Here is a 19,164-nt window from a genome sequence, read left to right on the forward strand (position 1 = left end):
CCACAGCAGTGTTAACTCCCACGCTGCCATTTCTGGCAATGAAAAAGAACTACAAGCTCTCCAAAAGGTGGCTTTTTTTTTTCTTTAATTAATAAGTCCAGGTAGACAGAAACATTTCAACTACCTTTTTCTCTGTCATCTGATTCTACAGATTATTTCTCATTTTGAGAATTCATACTACAGGTTAAAAATCACAACATGGTAATAGTTGAAAATAACTCAATGCATTAAAAAGCAACACATAATTTACACTATTTAGAGAACTTGTGAGAAAACCTTTCATGCAAAAAAGGAATAAATGTGCCAGCTATTTTCCCTGCCTTTGGCCATCAGGAGATAGGCTTGTATTCTAATAAGGGTTTCCCTCACCACTTCCCTACCCTCCACCTTCTGGCCTTCTTGCAAGATTCCACCAGGAAAAATAGAGTGCATGTCTGGCATTCACGGGGGTTTATGATTTCTCAAATCCAGCAGTAGAGCTATTTGATCATGGACTGGGAAAGAGGAAAACAAAGCCTTTTAGGAAAACTAACTGCTTTGAAGACTCCCAACCATGTAAACAAAAATGGCAAATACAGGTCCATCTAAAGAGGATTTAGATGATTAATCTGAGCTTCCCCCAAGTAAAAATATTCTTTAAAAGTTGTCCAAAAAAGACTGCAAGTCACTCTAAGTGGTTTTGTGTCGAAAGCAAAATAACCAAGACAGAGTTGGCGTCCCTGCTCCCTCTCTTTCCAAAAAACCAGGTCAGGATGAAACTGGTTTATGTTCCGGATTCAGGTTCTCTCTCATAACTGCAATCAAATCCTCCATGTGCTGAAGGGAAGATTCTGTTTCCAGACCCTAGTTTACGTATATCTGTTTTTTAAATAGCCCCCCAGCTCCTCCCAAATCCCCCCATCAGAAACATACTCCTCCACCCTTGCCACTTTAAGCCTATCATCAGAGTACCATCTCAGGGCCGCAGATGAACTATAAATCAGTCAAACAGATTTTAAATAGCAGCCTTCTCCGTAGGGCTTCTGTTGGAGTCATCTTACCTGTCCCAAACTTTGAGGCATTCAGGGACGTCAGGGTCACCCTGAGCGCTGGCTTTATGTTGCCAGATGAGCAGGAGGCGTGAAAGCACAGAGAGGCTCTGAGGGTGAATGTACAAGGGCCACGGGCCCTCAGAGAAAGGAGCAACTCCCAGCTGCTGCAGCAGTGTGTTCTAACATGAAAGACATACAAGAGGCCATTAGGGAAAAAGGCAGGGAAGGAGGTTGCTTTTTAACACTGACAAAGAGTCCTTTAGAGAAAGGAGGACACAGAAATTCAGATTCAGAAGCAGCCCCAAAAGGTCATTCCACACATGAGAAAAATACAAAGGCAAAAGTACTAATCTAACCCCACTAACAAAGACAGTTAACTAGTGTCAGCAATCTGGTCCCCAAAAGGAGACGTGCGCGGAGACAGCAGAATCAGGGTCAGTTTCAACGGGCAGTGTCTTTGAAAGAAAACTTCAACTGTAATGGCTAACAGTTTTCCTTTCAAGTCACTTATGTACTACAAATAACACTCCAAAGGGGGAGCTCCAACAACTTAAGAGGGCCAACAACTTGTATTAATAGCATTAGCAGAGAAATTCTGCCTCTAAGATGTCACGGCATCTAGAATTAATCAGGTCGTTGTCTCTGCCTCCAGTTGTAGCTTGTAGCATGTCTTTCAAATGAGCTTTACTTTCAGCTCAGTTATCTAAGCTGCAATTTATCTCCTCAAACACACACACAAACTGAGCAGGATGCCAGTGGAAAAACCAGACAAATGCCTGCTTTCTCATTTGGCTTTAGAAAGCACAAATCATGGTTACCTCAGGACATAGGATAAATTTTGAAGTCTGCCAAACTAAATTATACTCTTGTAAAAAAACATCCGAGAGGACCCTATTCCTCGATAATGTTCAAAAAGTCATGGATATCGAGCATAGCTCCCATGTACTAGCGGGTTACGTGGGGTAAGTGCTGTATGGAGACTGTGACACTAAACACTCGAGCTGTGACGTCAGACGCGGTGTGTTCCGCTGCACTGCTGAGGGCCAGAGCTCAGGGTGGCTTAGCAACATGACCAAAGCCAAAGGATCACCAAGCGACAAGCCAAGTTTCTCTCTAAAACCCACATTCTTAATCCTTATGCTCAACAAAGACATGATGACTAACTTCTCCATTCCTGACTCAAGAAAACAATTCAAAAAATAAATAAACATGTCTGATCTATGGCCAAAGTCTTCACTGGAGCACCACTGGTAATAAAAAGTAAAATCAAGGCACATGCAGCCATGGTGGTGGCAACCACAGAGACCAGTGAACATAAAAACATGCTCTGTATATGTTATGTCACACACAGATACAAAATCATAAAGTTGAAAAAGCAGAAACAAGGGACACATCGACGTTCTGATGACTGTAAAGCTGTGCCTCTGTGGACAGCAACAAGAGGAAGCACGGCAACACCGAAACCAGGAGCTCGGCGAGAGGACTGTGGCTGCGTCTACTCTGCCACTCACCACCGCTAAGGGAGCTTGTCTGCCTCGTGTCAGATGGGTTAGGGCTCAGAGCCGTGACAAACAAGCCGACGCTCCTCAGGAACCGGCTTTCCCCACCCCTCGCATTGACGAGCTCCAAGGAAGACCTGACTTCCTAAGGAGCAAGTCTGAGTCAGGACGGAGCGGAGCCCGGCCCGACGCACCCCTGGACACCTTCCAAGCGCCCTTCCCCGCCGCTCCCGCCGCACCCGAGGGGAGCCTCGGCCTCATCGCTCCTGCTGGGCCCACCGTCTCCCTGTTTCTCACACTTCACTGATGGCCGCCCAGTGGGCCATCCCCAAAGCTGCAGCATCCATCTTCAGTTTCTAACTCCTGAATTTCAGACTCACATTTCCCACTATTTTCTAAGACATCATCATCCCTCTGGCACCTCAAAATTTCACTATTTAAAGTGGTGGTTTTTTTTTTTCAAAAGCAGTAATGGTGACTATTTTATTCAAATTTATAATACTGATAATACAGTTTTTCTCATTTGATTGAGAAGGACTACAGAATCTAACATACTGACAAAGGAAATAATACAACCACATAGACGATGCCTCCGCTAAGCTGTCTTCAGCTTACTCCTTTAGTAAAGGAGAGCTTCACCTTCAGCTATTCAATTTTCTTGACTGCAAACAACTCCAAGGCTCGCCGACTGCAAGGACCTAAAAGTCACTTTGGAGGGCTGACATGACTCATTTTTAAAAACAGAAAATGGCAAATCGTGCCTCCTGCACCTAAAGAACCCAAAGGCTCATTCCGAGTAACTGTGACTAAGTGACCCATGAGCATGTAAGTTGGTGCGGTCACTGTGGGAAACGGGATGGAGCTTCCCAGGACACTACAAGCAGAACTAGGACCCAACAGCCCCACTCCTGCGCATACATCCAGACAAAACACAACTCAAAAAGACGCACGCAGCCCTAGGCTCCCAGCAGCAGCATCACAGCAGCCGAGACATGGAAGCAACCTCAACACCCATTGGCAGATGGCTAAAACAAGAGCAGTGCGCATGCGCGGGGCGCTGCTCAGCCGCAAGCAGGAACGGAGCAGCGCCACCTGCAGCGACAGGGGCGCAACCAGGGATCACCGTGCCAAGCGAGGCCAGAAAGAGAGCGGCCAATGCCCCACGGCACCACTTTCACGGAGACCCTAAAATACGACAAAAATGAACCTGTCTATGAAGCACAAACAGAATCACGACACAGCAGACAGACTGGCGGTTGCCAAGGTGGAGAGGGCTGGAGGACGGGTGGAGCACGAGGCCGGGGCTGCCAGACGCGAGCTTTAACAGAGGATGGACAGACAAGGTCCAACTGTACAGAACAGGAAACTATCCTCAACATCCTGTGATAAACTGTAACGGAAAAGAACACACTAAAAAAGAATGTATACGCAAGACTGAACCACTCGACTGTACAGCAGTACTTAACACAACACTGTAAACCAACTGCACCTCAATAAAAAAACGTTTAACAGAAATCTGGAGAAACAAGTGACGCGTGAGGAAACACAATCTGAGTCGACTTAAACCCGAAGAACGTGCCACGGAGTTCTCAATATCACTCCTTTTATCCCCAAACCAACTCTCTTTCCTGATTTCCCTATTTCTATTAAGACAAGAGCATCCTGCTGGTCTCATTTGGGTTTTAAGGATTTTAAATTTGGCAGCATCTTAAATTCTTAAACTCTCCTTGTCTTTCACCTCATTCAAACAATTTCCCACGATCTCTACACTGCTAAGTCGCTTCAGTCATGTCCGACCCTGTGTGACCCCATAGATGGCAGCCCACCAGGCTGCCCTGTCCCTGGGATCCTCCAGGCAAGAACACTGGAGTGGGTTGCCATTTCCTTCTCCAATGCATGAAAGTGAAAAGTGAAAGTGAAGTCGCTCAGTCGTGTCCGACTCTTAGCGACCCCATGACTGCAGCCCACCAGGCTCCTCCATCCATGGGACTTTCCAGGCAAGAGTACTGGAGTGGAGTGCCACTGCCTTCTCTGGATCTCTACACTAGGTCCTTTAATTACCCTGTCTCCCCGTTCTCATGAAGTCACACTAACTCAAGTCATTTTTATTTCTTCAGTTCCTGTAATAGTACCTGAAACATGGATAACTTTCAATGAATACTTATAAATGAACCTAGATCACCATAGTAACAGTATTATTCAGTTATGATAATTTTACATGCAATATTAAATATAGTATTAAACAGTAACAGTAACAATACATTTTATTAACGTCCCTTACAAGACACTGTGTATCTGGCAACTTAAATCAGGCATCTTGAGTAAGAAAACTTTGCACATTACTCCAAAGAAATAATATCCAAGGGAAGGGGACTCAACAGCAGACAGACTACAATGACTATCCTTCAAAGTAGTGAAATATGGGAAACAGTTTACAGTTCCATGCCTGGAGCTGGAATGAAAAATGGAGATCTGAGGGCTTCCTCTGCAGCGTCAGCAGCTATGGGCAGCCCAGCTACACATCCACACGAGGTCTGTAATTATTTTTAAAATGCTAAGAGAGCAGTATCATCACAGGAGTCTTAAGAACCCATATTCTCTAAAGAAAAATATTTCTTCCCCATTATTTGGACATAAAAGTTTAGCCAAGAAAAGTGCAAATCTATGACCTTTGAAACCTCTTGATAAAGTCAGATCTGGGCAAGGAGCTGATAATTTTGGCAATAACTTCACTCTGAGAAGTTATCGCAGGCAATATTATAACTGAAGCATTTTCTGCTCTTTACCTTAAACAGGTCAATAGCTTTTCTACTCTATTTATTGATATAGTCTCTTTCCTGCTAAAAAATTTTTTCCCATGTACCAGTAAGTAAGCGTAAATAGGTTTTACAATTACCTTTTTAAACAACAAAAGAAATGCTTCAGGATTTCTCAAATAGCTTGAGATTGTGAGAATTTTTTTGTTTTGTTTTTTTGGCTGCACAATGCGGCATCTGAGTTCCCCGATCAGGGAACCCATGCCCCTTGCAGGGCAAGCTCGGAGTCCTAGCCACTGGACCAATTCCCTGTGAGAATCAGTTTTTTAACTTCATGAAATAGGTTCCTGGATTTTGCCCCTTTGGGGGCAAGTACAAGTCCTTAAATTGTGTTTTGATTCTGAGAAACCACTGAAATAAAAATATTTTCATTAACAACCTTAGAAGCCAGGACATGGAAGCAACCTAGATGTCCATCAGCAGATGAATGGATAAGAAAGCTATGGTACATATACACGATGGAGTATTACTCAGCCATTAAAAAGAATACATTTGAATCAGTTCTGAGGTGGATGAAATTGGAGCCTATTATACACAGTGAAGTAAGCCAGAAAGAAAAACACCAATACAGTATACTAACGCATATATATGGAATTTAGAAAGATGGTAACAATAACCCTGTATACGAGACAGCAAAAGAGACACTGATGTATAGAACAGTCTTTTGGACTCTGTGGCAGAGGGAAAGGGTGGGATGATTTGGGAGAATGGCATTGAAACATGTATAATATCATATATGGAACGAGTTGCCAGTCCAGGTTCGATGCACGATGCTGGATGCTTGGGGCTGGTGCACTGGGACGACCCAGAGGGATGGTACAGGGAGGGAGGAGGGAGGAGGGTTCAGGATGGGGAACACATGTATTACTTGTGGTGGATTCATGTTGATATATGGCAAAACCAATACAATATTGTAAAGTTAAAAAATAAAATTCTGAGTGATAAAAAAAAAACCTTAGAACTAATTATTGGAGATCTCCTAAATGAAATTCTACTGGGGCTGGTTGGGGAAAGTTGGGGGCGAATATTCAGGGGGGTCACATTAACTGAGAATCTGAATTTTTAACAAATTCCCCAGGAATCCTTATGCACACTAAAGACTGAGAAACACTAACTCTAACTATGCTAATAAAGTTATTATCAGGACATGACATTGCCAAATCTTGGGAGAGAATGTGGATCCCCATGCCCCTGGCACACTGTTGTTGAGAGCAGACCTCGGTGCCACAACACAGAGCACTGCGTTATCTGCTCAAGGTCACGGGCTCCATAGCCTGTTGATCCTACTTCAGCTTATATTCCCAAGAGACTCACTTGCAACAGGGGACACACAGGGGACACGCACAAGGGCAAGCGCAGCAGGACACCTGGGGGTCCAGTGGCTGAGAATCCTCCTGCCAGTGCAGGGGACATGGGTTCGATCCCTGGTCCAGGAAGATCCACGTGCTGCACAGCAACTAGGCCCAAGCGCTGGGAGCGCTTGCTCCACCACAGGAGAAGCGGTCGCCATGAGCAGCCTGCGTGGCACCCAGAGCAGCCCCCACTCAGCAAGAGTCAGTGCAGCCAAAGCAACATACAACACCTGGAATAACAATGGTATCTGACTGACACAACCCAAATGTTCATCAGTTGGAGCAGAAGGGACACGAATAAACTGGTGCAGTCACAAACACAGTGGAATACACACAGCAGTCAAAACAAAAGCTACAGAAATGAATTCTGATAGTAAAGGACTAAATAATGTTAAGTGGAAAATGCCTACAAAACTGCACAGAATGTGATGTCATTGCTAAAAGCAATCAAATAATTTTAAATTTTAAAATATTCCTTAAATCCAAAAGCAAATACATATATGAAACTAATGAAATGAGGAATTTAAGATTTAGGATTCCAGATATCAGCTACTTCACTGAGAAAAGAAAGCTACAAGGGTTAGAAGTCCACAATCAAGATCCTAGACTTGATCTCAGTGGTGGGTTGGCTATGGGAGCACATCATGGACCTTGATTCCATCCTTGTTCACCTCCTGGATGATACTGGCCAACACGGCCATACAGTGCTCTGAAAGGGATAGACTTGCATAGTTTCAGACAAAACTGTGCCGAGAGTTCAGCATGGAAGAGGTGATAAAGTTCAACATGCTGGACGCTAGGCCTAAGAACTAAAAGAACACGCACCTCCTATAACTGGCCTGACCCTTTGAAGACAAGCACCTTAACTTATCTCTCAGATCACTAACAGCGCTCAACATCTCCTACATTGTTGGCCGTTTCTTATTTTTAATAAAACGCCCCCTTGTCTATTTAGTTATTAGGAGTGGGTTTTGTAGCTTTTGCTTTTCTTTAAACTTACTGAGTGAGTTGGGGCTCAAGGACTCATATTCTTGAAATGATCTTAATTCAGGCAGAGGGACATCCTAAAGTAGTCTCTCAATACTCTTTCCAGGGAGGGGATCCCAAGACAAACTGTTCCCTAGCTACAGAAACAAGCGCAGCCTACTGAGTGCAGACGGAGAGAGCTCCCGGCCCGAACAGTCGCCGCGCGCACCTGCAGGTTAGGCGGCTGGAGGTCTGAGGTCACCAGGGAGTGGTTGAAGTGGTAGAGGGCGGCCGCGAACTCCTCATCTGACGCACCTTGAAGACACGCGGGAAAACCAATTACTCAAGCACCTGCCTGATACAGTGCACCACCCTGCCAGCAGCCAAATGCTGCTAGAAAAACACCCGCCAGGCACATATCCTGTCTACTGACCCTTGAGCCCATCCTTGTCCACCTCCTTAATGATACTGGCCAACGTGGCCATATGGTGCTCTGAAAGAGAGACACTCAGATAGTTTCGGATAAAATTGTTCCGGGAGTTCAGCATGGAAGAGGTGATGAAGTTCAAAATGTTGGAAGCCAGGCCTAAGAACTAAAAAGAACACATAAAGGTTATACCAGGTTCATAAGCCCAGAGCCCCCACAAACCCTAAATGCAAACACAAAGTGAAATACGTCCGTTGATCTCGTGAGAAAAACACAGTGACTCAGACTCAGATTTCAATCACTGACAGTATGACTAAGTTTAATTATGACAGCCTTTCTCATGTGATTGTACCAATTACAAACAAAGGTGGATCAATTTAATACAACAGACTTCACGGAGTACTGTACGAAGACAGGATTTGCCAACAGACAGACTCATTTCCTTCATTCCTCTAAGGTCCTGTATTTGTCCAGCTCTAAGATATAACTGATATATTCAATTCTGAAGCCTATATTATCACTATACACATTTGGAATGCCCAGTTCTTCACTTCTCTATTAAAATTCAGTTGGGGAATTGCCTGACGGTCCAGTGGTGAGGACTGTGCACTTTCACTGCCAAGGGCCTGGGTTCTATCCCTGGTCAGGGAACTAAGATACCATAAGCTGCACTGCTAAGTCTCTTCAGTCGTGTCTGACTCTGTGCGACCCCATAAACGGCAGCCCACCCGCCTCCCCCGTCCCTGGGATTCTCCAGGCAAGAACACTGGAATGGGTTGCCGTTTCCTCCTCCAATGCATGAAAGTGAAGTTGCTCAGTCGTGTCCAACTCTTAGCGACCCCATGGACTGCAGCCCACCAGGCTCCTCCGTCCATGGGATTTTCCAGGCAAGAGTACTGGAGTGGGGTGCCACTGCCTTCTCCGATAAGCTGCACAGCAGTGACCAAAAGAATAGTAATAATTTAACTAGAGTGAACTGAATCAAGCTGAATTATTATGTAAATGTTTTAAATCCATATCCTTGACTACACTAAGCTGCATAAAAGCCAAGATCGTATCTGACCTGATTACCGATAGGGCTTCGGGAGAGGGAATAACACGCAGTGTGCCACCCACAAATACTGGCTGCACGGATAGTTAGCAACCAATCATGACATACTGGACGTAGGCGACGGGCCCGTTAATTCTTCACAACACTCTCAGGAGGCACAACCACTCCCACACAACAGGAGAGAAAACAGGCTCAGAGAAATTCAGGTTCTTGCCTGAAGTCATAAAGTCAGTAAATGCAGAAGTAGGATTCAATTCACTCCTATCTAATCCTAAACGCTATGTTACTAACCCTCAATCAGAGAAACATCATCAGGAGTACAAGAGTTAATTAATGAAACATAATCAATATACTTAAGCCCTAAGTACAAATGTCTTTAAACATTAATGATCCATGCCGATGAATGGCAAAAACCATCACAATATTGTAAAGCAATTATCCTGCAATTAAAATAAATTAATTTCAGAAAATTAATGATTCAACATACAAAATGGTTTTATTCCAATGATCTGCTTTTCACACACCTTCAAACCATTTCTCCTTCCCCACTCAGAAATGCACTCTTACCAACTCAGGATCTTTGCGACTGGCCAAGATGTTGCCCTTCTCGCCAGGAGCCTGCTTGCTGGGGCTCTTGACGCGAGGAGAGCTTTCCAGGGGAGGGGACGGGGGAGGAGGCGGAGGAGCCACCTTCTCTTTGCTGGGGGAGATGGTCTCTTCAAACCACTGCCCCAAGATAGGTTCACTGTCCTCATCTAACAGGGAAAGAGAAAAGTTAACAAAGTAACAGAAGTTACCCACTTTTCAAATTGTATCTGTACACCTGCCTTGGAAAAGTGCCTGAGTCAAAAAGAATACAAGGTATCCAAATTATGGTGGAAGATACACAGTGGCCTAAACTTGTCAAAACTCATACAAAGGTACCCAGGCAGCACATGGAGTGCCTTATTGTGTGTAAGTTACACCTGGACAAGACCAACAGTTTTTTAAAAGAACCCCAGGAAGGAATAGAAATCACCTCACTTTATTTTACTGGCAACAAGCCAAATGTTCTCAAGTGCAAGCTTTTACTTGTCATCAATTGTAAGCCCCCAGATAAGAATCGCACTTTTTTGCACTACTACATACACCTGGATAGAAACAATCTGATGTGGTTATTTTCTTTACTCTCTCTCCAAACCAAGGCAGGAGGGAATGTTACTAGTAATCTGGTCTAATTACTAGTTACGAATAGCCAGGAGATGCAACCAGTCCATTCTGAAGGAGATCAGCCCTGGGTGTCCTTTGGAAGGAATGATGCTAAAGCTGAAGCTCCAATACTCTGGCCACCTGATGCAAAGAACTGAGTCATTGGAAAAGACCCCAATGTTGAGAAAGTTTGAGGGCAGGAGGAGAAGCGGTCGACAGAGGGTGAGATGGCTGGATGGCATCACCGACTCGATGGACGTGAGCTTGAGTGAACTCCGGGAGCTGGTGATGGACAGGGAGGCCTGGCGTGCTGCAGTCCATGGGGTCACAGAGTCGGACACGACTGAGTGACTGAGCAGAACTGAGCTGAACAGCCTGTTACTAGGAACCAGAAAGCAGGAGGGAGTTCACCACATGAGTGAGTGTACAAAGAAACAAAAACAAGTGATAAGCATCCTGATTGTGGAGGAAAAGAAACCAAGGCATCTGAGCTTTGCTGACAGTGGCTTCACTCACTCAGTCGTCAACCTCCACTTATTCCACCAGGTCACCTTTAAGGGCACATGCAGTCAAGACCCAGGCTGGGCCAGTGAGAGAGGACGGTGGCCAGGCAGCTCCTGGGGGCATGCCCTGCCGTGCTCGGGGCCCCCGGGAGAGGGCAGGGTGCCTACCTTGGCTGCTGTCCTCCTCCGTGCTGCTGAAGTCGTCCTCGTAGTAGGTGTTGGAGTCAGTAGAGGCGCTGGCGTCGCTGCTCATGGAGCCCTTCCTCTGACGCTGCAGGACACACGCCTGGGGAAACAGCGAGGCGTCTGTAGTCAGTGACCCCCAAATGAGCCATCCTACTTCGGCCCTCTTACCATGTGAACGGTCTTCTCTGCATCTCTTTTTTCTAAATCCAAGTGAAGTATTCCTCCTAATAGCTTCCCTTCAGGACTCTCATAGCTTTATCCTAAAACAGGAGTCTCCAACCCCCAGGATCTAAAAGCCTGATGCTCTGAGATGGAGGTGACGTAATAGTAATAGAAATAAAATGCACAGTAACTGTAACGCGCTTGAATCATCCCCAAACTAAGATCCCACCCCACCCTCAACACCAGCGCTGATCTGTGGAAAAACTGTCTTCCACAAAACAGGTCCCTGGTGACAAAAAGTCTGGGTACCACTGCTATGAAAGCACTCCAAAACCCTAACTCTGGACAAGAGCTGGAAAGGCTTCAGCACGCCAATTGTCACAAAGTGCCCAGTGCCCACCATGGGATTTTCCAGGCAATAGTACTGGATTGCCATTTCCTTCTCCAGGGGATCTTCTCAACCCAGGGATTGAACCCAGGTCTCCCGCATTGTAGACAGACGCTTTACTGTCTGAGCCACCAGGAAAGTCCTGATAATCAATAGCTAATTCAAATCTCTGGAATCATTAAGAGCTTTCCTCATCTTCAAAACCATTACCACAAATGATACGTTTACAAAGAGTAAGGCATGCAGTCCGTCCCATTTGTTTTAAGAAGGCTACATAAGAAGACCTTACAGATTCTCAGCGGCGTGACCCCACCCACCTTTCTGTAGGACGTTGAGAGCAGTGTCAACAGCAGGTTCGTCAGTGGGACAGAGTCGATCAGCCGCTGAATCCTCTGTATGGAGGTACTCTGGGCCATGATGCTCAGGACTGCAGGGGGACCATCTGCTTCCCAACCCTGACGGTAAAGAGAGAGTTAACGTTAGGTCTCAACAGGAAGTAAGCACCCAGTCTGACGGTTCAAGCGCACGTTAGCCAGAAGAAGGGCCCGCGGCCACCGAGCTGATTCTGAGGACCAGCCCTCACCTTATGCAGAGCCTCCACTTGCAGGTCTTGAAAAAGAGATGTCAACAGCTTGACGGCATGGTTTGCCAGTATCACTGAGAGTACCCCAAAGCCCTGATGCCTACAAAGCCAAAGGGAAACACAAACTTTAAGACAACTCACAACAAATTACAATCATGGATTTTGCCATTTTGAGGCCCTTTAAGATTCTACTGACCTTTCCCCAGGGGGTGAAAAAATTGCAAAAACATAAAATCTATATATAATTTCAGAAGTTCACTCTCCCGGAAGCCCACCTACAGACTGCCTAGGGAGCCTCTGGCTAAGAACTCCTGGACTAGAAGAAACTCTGGAATTTAAACTGTCAATTCAAAGCTACTGGGTCATGTGAAAAAACACTGACATTTAAAAGCCATTCTTTTGGGAACTTCTCTGGTGGTACAGTGGATAAGAATCCACCTGCCAAAGCAGGGGACACGTGTTAGATCCCTGGTCCAGGAAGACCCCACATGCCGAAGGGCAGCTGAGTCTGTGTGCCACTAGTGAGCCTGTGCCCTAGAGCCCAAGCTCTGCAACAAGAGACGCCACCAATGAGGAGCCCCTGGCTGCCGCAGCCAGACGAAGCCCACGCAGCAAGGAGATCCAGCACAGCCAAAAATAAACACATAACTGAGTCTTTTTTACAAACTCATTCTTTTGAGAAGAAAAGGCTAAAAAGCAGCAATTCTTACAAAATATCTGGACAGGAGAGAATAAAAACAAAGGTTTACATTAAATCTGAGTAGAACTTACTCTCTCTGTCCAAATGACCACACAACAAAGGGTCAGTATACCTAATATACAAAGAGCTCGGGTAAATCAGTGAGAAGAAAGTACAAACACCAAGGAAAAACTGGGGCAAATGACCCAGGCAGTATGAAAACGACCACAGTCACAGGAGGGCTCAGCGCAACACAAGTGAGGGCGCTGCAGGAGCCTCGCTCCTGTGAGACCAGCACGGGAAGAGCACAGCCACCCACCAGCAGCGAGGACGGGGAGGGCGGCACAGCGCGCCACAGCCAGGGGCGCCCGGCAGAGTGCACTTACCAAGTAAGCATGTCCTTTGTCCGCACAATTATACTTTTAGAAATTGACCCCAAGGGGACAACTAGACAAGTGCACAGAGATTTGTTTCAGAAGGATTATTAAAGTGCACTTTATCAAAACAAGCTATACGGAACAACCTAAATAAGTGTTTGAAAAGTTAATCAGTTAACTATGGCATATTTATATAATGGTATACTATCAGTCATTAAAAACACAGACCTGTAATTGTGTCACTGAAAATGTCTACAATACGTAATAACAGTGATCCTATTTTCTTAAAGATATCTATTTAACATATGTGCACAAAAAAATGTCTGGAAGAATGTTTACCAATTTGGGTGGTAGATGATTTTTTGATGATTTCTTTTTTTTGCTTTCTCATGACTTTCTACCTACACAATGTATATACATTCCTTTTAAATCTCAGGAAACTACAACTACTTTTTATATGTTTCTTCAACTTCAAAGGATATACCTATTGGCAATCTATTCCCTTTACAATGTCAACTATAACAACAGACACTCAAAAACCACAAACCGTTGTTCTCTCTGAACATGCTTACCTCCCTACGTTGCCTGGTGTCTACGGCCTACTACCTCAATGCCTATTTCAGATCTCAGCTCAGTACACGTCCTCGGGGAAGCCTGCCTTGATATCTCTAGCCAGGTCAAATGCCCTTATTATAATGTTCTCTAGACACAATCTGACATATATTTGCATGAATATCAACTTCTTCTCTCTTCAGAACGTCTATTTTGTTTCTCCACTGCAGCATTCCACAACTCATACAGAGCCTGGGACAGAAGGCAGTGAATAATTTGCTAAGGTCCACAATTCGACTTCTTGAACTCGAGACGCACACACCCAAGTGCCTACCCAGCTCTCACAGGGGGCCTACCGGTCCTCTCAAAGGCAGCGTGGCCCAGACGAAATCCTTCATTTCTTCCCCTTCTTGTCACTCAATCTATTCCTAAACTAGTGTGCCCTCTCTCAGTAAATTACGCAATTCCAGATGCTCATGCCAGAAACTTCTGATATATTTTTCACACTCAACATTCACTTCAGTTCAGTTCAGTCGCTCAGTCATGTCCGACTCTTTGCGACCCCATGAATAGCAACACGCCAGGCCTCCCTGTCCATCACCAACTCCCGGAGTTCACTCAGACTCACGTCCATCGAGTCAGTGATGCCATCCAGCCATCTCATCCTCTGTCGTCCCCTTCTCCTCCTGCCCCCAATCTTTCCCAGCATCAGGGTCTTTTCAAATGAGTCAGCTCTTCACATAAGGTGGCCAAAGTATTAGAGTTTCAGCTTCAACATCAGTCTTCCAATGAACACCCAGGACTGATCTCCTTTAGAATAGACTGGTTGGATCTCCTGTAGTCCAAGGGACTCTCAAGAGTCTTCTCCAACACCACAGTTCAAAAGCATCAATTCTTTGGTGCTCAGCTTTCTTCACAGTCCAACTCTCACATCCATACATGACCACAGGAAAAACCATAGCCTTGACTAGACAGATCTTTGAAGGCAAAGTAATGTCTCTGCTTTTCAATATGCTAACTAGGTTGGTTATAATTTTCCTTCCAAGGAGTAAGCGTCTTTTAATTTCATGGCTGCAGTCACCATCTGCAGTGATTTTGGAGCCCAAAAACATAAAGTCTGACACTGTTTCCACTGTTTCCCCATCTATTTCCCATGAAGTGATGGGACCAGATGCCATGATCTTAGTTTTCTGAATGTTGAGCTTTAAGCCAACTTTTTCACTCTCCTCTTTCACTTTCATCAAGAGGCTCTAGTTCTTCTTCAATTTCTGCCATAAGGGTGGTGTCATCTGCATATCTGAGGTTCTTGATATTTATCCCGGAAATCTTGATTCCAGCTTGTGCTTCTTCCAGTCCAGCGTTTCTCATGATGTACTCTGCATATAAGTTAAATAAGCAGGGTGACAATATACAGCCTTGACATACTCCTTTTGGAACCAGTCTGTTGTTCTATGTCCAGTTCTAAATGTTGCTTCTTGACCTGCATACAGATTTCTCAAGAGGCAGATCAGGTGGTCTGGTATTCCCATCTCTTTCAGAATTTTCCACAGTTTATTGTGATCCACACAGTCAAAGGCTTTGGCATAGTCAATAAAGCAGAAATAGATGTTTTTCTAGAGCTCTCTTGCTTTTTCCATGATCCAGCGGATGTTGGCAATTTGATCTCTAGTTCCTCTGCCTTTTCTAAAACCAGCTTGAGCACCTGGAAGTTCATGGTTCACATATTGCTGAAGCCTGGCTTGGAGAATTTTGAGCATTACTTTACTAGCATGTGAGATGAGTGCAATTGTGCGGTAGTTTGAGCATTCTTTGGCATTGCCTTTCTTTGGGACTGGAATGAAAACTGACCTTTTCCAGTCCTGTATCCACTGCTGAGTCTTCCAAATTTGCTGGCATATTGAGTACAGCACTTTCACAGCATCATCTTTCAGGATTTGAAATAGCTCAACTGGAATTCCATCACCTCCACTAGCTTTGTTCACAGTGATGCTTTCTAAGGCCCACTTGACTTCACATTCCAGGATGTCTGGCTCTAGGTGAGTGATCACACCATCGTGATTACCTGGGTCGTGAAGATCTTTTTTGTACAGTTCTGTGTATTCTTGCCATCTCTTCTTAATATCTTCTGCTTCTGTTAGGTCCATACCATTTCTGTCCTTTATCAAGCCCATCTTTGCATGAAATGTTCCCTTGGTATCTCTAATTTTCTTGAAGAGATCTCTAGTCTTTCCCATTCTGTTGTTTTCCTCTATTTCTTTGCGTTGATTGCTGAGGAAGGCTTTCTTATCTCTCCTTGGTATTCTTTGGAACTCTGCATTCAGATGCTTATATCGTTCCTCTTCTCCTTTGCTTTTCGCTTCTCTTCTTTTCACAGCTATCTGTAAGACCTCCTCAGACAGCCATTTTGCTTTTTTGCATTTCTTTTCCATGGGGATGGTCTTGATCCCTGTCTCCTGTACAATGTCACGAACCTCTTTCCATAGTTCATCAGGCACTCTGTGTATCAGATCTACGCCCTTAAATCTATTTCTCACTTCCACTGTATAATAATCATAAAGGATTTGATTAAGGTCATACCTGAATGGTCTAGTGGTTTTCCCTACTTTCTTCAATTTAAGTCTGAACTTGCCAATAGGAGTTCATGATCTGAGCCACAGTCAGCTTCCGGTCTTGTTTTTGCTGACTGTATAGAACTTCTCCATCTTTGGCTGCAAAGAATATAATCAATCTGATTTCGGTGCTGACCATCTGGTGATGTCCATGTGGAGAGTCTTCTCTTGTGTTGTTGGAAAAGGGTGTCTGCTATGACCAGTGCGTTCTCTTGGCAAAACTCTATTAGCCTTTGCCCTGCTTCATTCCGTACTCCAAGGCCAAATTTGCCTGTTACTCCAGGTGTTTCTTGACTTCCTACTTTTGCATTCCAGTCCCGTATAATGAAAAGGACATCTTTTTTTGGGTGTTAGTTCTAGACGGTCTTGTAGGTCTTCACAGAACCATTCAGCTTCCACTTCTTCAGCGTTGCTGGCTGGGGCACAGACTTGGATTACTCCTATCATTTTCCAACACGACTCGTTCTCCCTGCATTTCCCAGCACCGCCAGACTCCAAACCCCGCCTCGATCGCTCAGAGGAAGGCGTGAGCCTCCCACCTGTTCTCGTTCCCTCTTGCCTTACAACCCTACATACAGACTATTCTCCGCAGGGGGCTGGGTTCTCCGTCACTAACAATTCAGATCTTATCACTCCGCTCTTGCAAACCCTCTGATATTTTCAGCTTATACTTGGCCCAAGGTGATCTGGCCCTGGCAACCTCTCTGACTGGATTTTCTACCACTCTCCTCCTCAATTTCTCTGCTCTAGACACAATGACCTTGCTGATCCTTAAACATGCCAATCATACTTGCACCTCGAGACCTGAATAATTCTACCTCAAATATTTTCGAGGTTTATCTGTCACTTCACATCTACATCTTGTTTTTAGAGCCCTTTCCCGACTATGCTAACTAAACTAACAGGCCCTGACAGTCTCTAACCCCCTGTTCTGGCTTATTTTTCTTCCCAGCACTCATACACGATAATCGATTATAAACCTGCTGTTTGTTATAAAACTACTGTTTGCTCACTGTTGCTCCAGTTAAAGAATAAACTCCAGGGCTTCCCTGGTGACTCAGTGGTAAAGAATGTGCCTGCCAGTGCAGGAGACACGGGTTTGATTTCTGATTCAGGAAGATCCCACATGCCGGGGGGCAACTAAGCCCATGCACCACAACTCCTGAGCCTGTGCTCTGCAAAAAGAGAAGCCACAGCAATGAGAACCCTGCGCACCACAGCAGTGGAGACCCAGCACAGCCTCAGATAAATAACGTTATTTTTAAAAAAAGAATACAAATTCTATAAAGTCAAGGAGATTGCTTTGATTAGTACCTCAATGCCTGGAAAGAGCACTGAAAAAAATAAATGAAATCCAGAAATAAGCCTGGGCTTCAAAAATAAAACCTCAACAACACAGAAATCACATTTCTAACTTTTTCCTGACAAGCAAGGCTTTCTGTCCAGACTTCATCAAAACAGCAGCAAATGTTTCAGGAAGCAAGCCATGAGCCCAGACAGAATCCTTATGTTACAGGTTAAGTGTGCAAGTGCATAACCGACTCCAAGTCAAACGAGTCCATTTTACAAAACAGAAGCACTTTTCTTCCCTAACTTGAACCTCACAGAAGGCCTAACATGTGTATTACACAGGTATTTTCTCCCTCTTACAGAGAAGGAAACAAGATTGGAAAAAATGAGCGATTACCCAAAACCACATAGCTACAATACAGAGACAGCGAGCTACGGTCATCATCTTCGTTGTTCACAGGTACTGGATAGAGGCAAGCTTTGCTACTGCTATGGAGACGAGAGGCGTGACACCAGCTCCCCATCAATAGAAAACAGCAGGAAAACCAGCACGAGCGGCATCGAATGGACACATACCCTTTTCCAGGCCCCAGCTTCGGAGAGCCCACTCCCTCTTTGGTGCGAGAAAGGATGTCTCTGACTCGGAGAGCGGCCAGTGGATCTTTCTCTTTCCCCTTATCAGCCAAGGCAGTAGGACTGAGGTTCAGTATGAGGAAAAGGCTGTTCAACAAACACCAGGCACCCAGCAACTGGAAGTTCTGATAGTGCTGTTGAAAAAGGCATGAAATGTAAATATACAGACAGAGAGTCTACAGGCTACACGTCTTAGAGACTACAGGCAAAATGGAGGCAGCGACGTCTTACCTCACCACCCGCACGGCGGGAACTGCTGATCGCTTGACCAATCATGTCATAGATTTCAAGCTGTCCAAAAGTAAACATGCACAAAAATCTGAGCAAAGTGACATAGTTCATTATAAATGCTAAATCCGACCCAAAACAATTTAGCTTGAAGACTTCAATGTCCTCAAGCCACTTCCAATGGTACGATTCATCACAATTTCCTTGATCCTCACGTGACGCTGACTCTGTCTTTTCACTCAGCTCACAACAGCTTCTGAAACATGTCCCCTCCACCCCATCTAAAGCAACATACCCAGGACACATCAAATCACTTTCTATCACACCCGTTCATCCAATGCACTTGCCACTTCAGAAGCCCTCGTCTCCAACGTGTGCCTGCGCTGAGAGCACACTGACGCCTACGGTAAGCCTCCGGTGCGTGTGCTGACTGCATGACGCATCCTTCACCATGTCCACCACCACCACAAAGTCACAGTGCTTCCGGCAGCTAACCAAACCGCCAAGCGAGCAAGACGCCTACGTCCCAGGCCAACCACTCAAGGGGGAGGGTGTGGAGAGCACTCCATGGCCTTCCCTCTAATGAGCAACAAGGCGGAAGCCGCCATATTCCCTCAACCGAATCCTCGGGGCTCCCCATCCCC

General features: G+C 45.1%; 1 protein-coding gene across 7 annotated transcripts in view; it reads right to left on the reverse strand.

Moving 5' to 3' along the window:
- UBR4 (ubiquitin protein ligase E3 component n-recognin 4) overlaps positions 1–19,164 on the reverse strand; it is a 136,884-nt gene that overhangs the window by 100,138 nt on the left and 17,582 nt on the right. For all 7 annotated transcript variants that reach the window (XM_086325315.1, XM_086325310.1, XM_086325277.1 and 4 more), the window contains exons 10-18: positions 18,524–18,583; positions 18,236–18,426; positions 12,153–12,252; positions 11,887–12,024; positions 11,002–11,119; positions 9,710–9,897; positions 8,098–8,257; positions 7,894–7,979; positions 1,041–1,210 (exon numbers count right to left, since the gene is read on the reverse strand). In XM_086325315.1, the coding sequence (XP_086181441.1) occupies positions 1,041–1,210; positions 7,894–7,979; positions 8,098–8,257; positions 9,710–9,897; positions 11,002–11,119; positions 11,887–12,024; positions 12,153–12,252; positions 18,236–18,426; positions 18,524–18,583 (1,211 nt within the window). The remainder of the gene's footprint in view (positions 1–1,040; positions 1,211–7,893; positions 7,980–8,097; positions 8,258–9,709; positions 9,898–11,001; positions 11,120–11,886; positions 12,025–12,152; positions 12,253–18,235; positions 18,427–18,523; positions 18,584–19,164) is intronic.

This window comes from Bos grunniens, chromosome 2, assembly GCF_055505025.1.
Source record: "Bos grunniens cultivar Pamir isolate PY7600 chromosome 2, Bosgru_T2T1.0, whole genome shotgun sequence".
Lineage (NCBI taxonomy): Eukaryota > Metazoa > Chordata > Mammalia > Artiodactyla > Bovidae > Bos > Bos grunniens.